This window comes from Portunus trituberculatus, chromosome 5 (assembly GCF_017591435.1).
Source record: "Portunus trituberculatus isolate SZX2019 chromosome 5, ASM1759143v1, whole genome shotgun sequence".
In the NCBI taxonomy this organism is placed as follows: domain Eukaryota; kingdom Metazoa; phylum Arthropoda; class Malacostraca; order Decapoda; family Portunidae; genus Portunus; species Portunus trituberculatus.
The window spans coordinates 3118119-3120618 of NC_059259.1; the positions used below are offsets into that span (position 1 = coordinate 3118119).

Consider the following 2500-nt stretch of genomic DNA (forward strand, 5'->3'; position numbering starts at 1 on the left):
TAAGGAGAGCAGCGTTGTTTTTTAGGCAGAGTCTTGCGTAAAGAGAAAACACCAAGACGAAATGAAAGTTAGATAATCGCGGTCAAATAACAGCAATCATTGAACATCTGGCAAAGAAGAGTTAGGTTGCCACGGTGATGGAGGTAAACAAAATCATTTTCACCACCACCTCCTCCACCACTACCACTGCTACCACCACGACCAAAAACCACCACAACTACAGCTACAACTACGACTATCACCACCACTACAACGAAATGGGTAAGGAGTAATTGAATTGCAAAGAGACAAAAAAAAGAATAGAAAATACCCAGTCAGTGAAGTCCATAGTGCCTAAAAACACACCCAATCTTTTATTTATTTATTTATTTTTTTTTTTGTAAAGTCGCAAGAAACCAATTATAAAGATTAATAAAAAAATAAGATATAGAAGAAGAAAAAAAAGTTGATTGTAGTTTTGAGTAACATGATAATAAAAACTGCGTGTGTGTGTGTGTGTGTGTGTGTGTGTGTGTGTGTGTGTGTGTAGGGTTAGCAGGTGAAGAAAATCAGTTTGTAATAAATAGAGAAAGCAGAAAAATATGAAGAGAGAGAGAGAGAGAGAGAGAGAGAGAGAGAGAGAGAGAGAGAGAGAGAGAGAGAGAGAGAATGAAAGTGTAAAAAAAGACAAAAATATGAAAGAAAATAAAAAAAAAACATAAACGATAAAATAGATAATAGAAAAAAGAAGTGAGAATTAATTTAGAAATAAAAAAATAAAAAAAAATAAAAAGAAGAAAAGAAAAAAAAGATGAAAAATAAATAAAAAAAGAAATTACATTAGAAAAATAAAATAAAACTAAATTAAAAGAAAAAAAAGATAAGGAAGAAAGATAAACAAGAAAAAGAAAAGAATTGAAGAAAAAAAGATGAAAAAAGACAAAAAGAGAAAGAAAGAAAAAAAAAAGAAGCAATAAAAAAGAAAACGGAACAAGAAAAAAGAAAATGAGAAAAAGAAAGGAAAAATAAGAAAAATGAAGATAAAAACGAAAAGATGAAGATAATAAAGGAGAACTAGAGAGAGAAAAAGAAAATATAGAGTAAATAAAGAAAGTAAGAAGGAAAGTGACAAAAAATAAAAGAAAAGAAAATGTAAGACTGAAGATAATAATGGAAGAGAGAGAGAGAGAGAGAGAGAGAGAGAGAGAGAGAGAGAGAGAGAGAGAGAGAGAGAGAGAAGAGAGAGGATGGAAACAAGAGAGAGAGAGAGAGAGAGAGAGAGAGAGAGAGAGAGAGAGAGAGAGAGAGAGAGAGAGAGAGAGAGAATAATGGAAAACAAGAGAAGAGAGAGAGAGAGAGAGAGAGAGAGAGAGAGATAACACCTTCAATTACTCTTAACCATCACACACACACACACACACACACACACACACACACACAGGCACAAATACACGCACACGCACACACGCACTTTCTCTAAGATTAACCGAAACTTGCAAAATTGCACGAAATTACCATAGAGAGAGAGAGAGAGAGAGAGAGAGTAGATGGGGGAAAAGAGAGGTAGTTTTGTGTAGCGTTTTTCATGTTAATGGGTGTGGTGAAATTTTCTCTCTCTCTCTTTCATCACCATTATCATTATCATGGGTGTTTTTGGGTAATGGTGGTGGTGGTGGTGGAGGTAGTAATAATAGTAGTTATGGTAGTAGCAGTGAGGGGCGTGGAAAAAAGTAGTAGTAGTAGTAGTAGTAGTAGTAGTAGTAGTAGTAGTAGTAGTAGTAGTAGTAGTAGCAGCAGCAGCAGTAGTAATAGCGGTGGCATAGTGCTGGGGTCACACTACAGCTTTTTTTTACTACGACGTCCGCGACGGTCGTAGGAGGGCTGTCGCCAGCAGCAATGACGTCATTTTAACGGTTTTTGGCCTGTCGTAAGATGTCGTGAGTCAAGTCGTACGTTTACGTGACGAAATCGTACGATGTGGTAAGATGTCCTTGTTGTCACACGACATCGTAGAAACATTACGACAATCGACTGTCGGGAAGAGAGTCACGACAAGCAAAGCCATTTCATCGGGCTTAGATGACGTACGATGACGTATGATGACGTTATAGAAAGATACGATGTCGTACGTGCTGCTAACGACATCGTTCGACATTGAACGATGTCGACGACTGGTCTTTGAACACACGCTTGGCAGTAACGCAACAAAACCTTGTCGCTGGATTCGTCGTGACCAGTGTGACCGGTCGCGCGTTCTCGCCAGATGAAAGAAAAAAAAAAAAAAAAAAAAACACTAGCCCCAGTTCACCCACCGTAGTGAAAAAATAAGATGTAGTGTGACCCAGCATTAGCACCACGTACGACATCGTATCTCTCTACAACGTCACCGTACGCCATCGTACGCCCAATGAAATGGCTTTGCATAATGGATAAGGTAGTGAGCGTGGGATCGGGCAGACGTCCACACGTAGGTTCCAATCCCACCGCACACCACCTTGAAACTTTGCCATTTGTGGAGTTG

The 2500-nt window shown here is 38.2% G+C and overlaps 1 protein-coding gene across 1 annotated transcript in view; it reads left to right on the forward strand.

Annotated features, from left to right (window-relative positions):
- Nucleotides 1–207: 207 nt before the first annotated feature.
- Nucleotides 208–2500, forward strand: part of LOC123513118 (numb-like protein) — a 4698-nt gene continuing 2405 nt past the window's right edge. The window contains exon 1 of the mRNA XM_045270000.1: nucleotides 208–261. Within this exon, the coding sequence (XP_045125935.1) occupies nucleotides 258–261 (4 nt within the window). The 5' untranslated portion in view covers nucleotides 208–257. The remainder of the gene's footprint in view (nucleotides 262–2500) is intronic.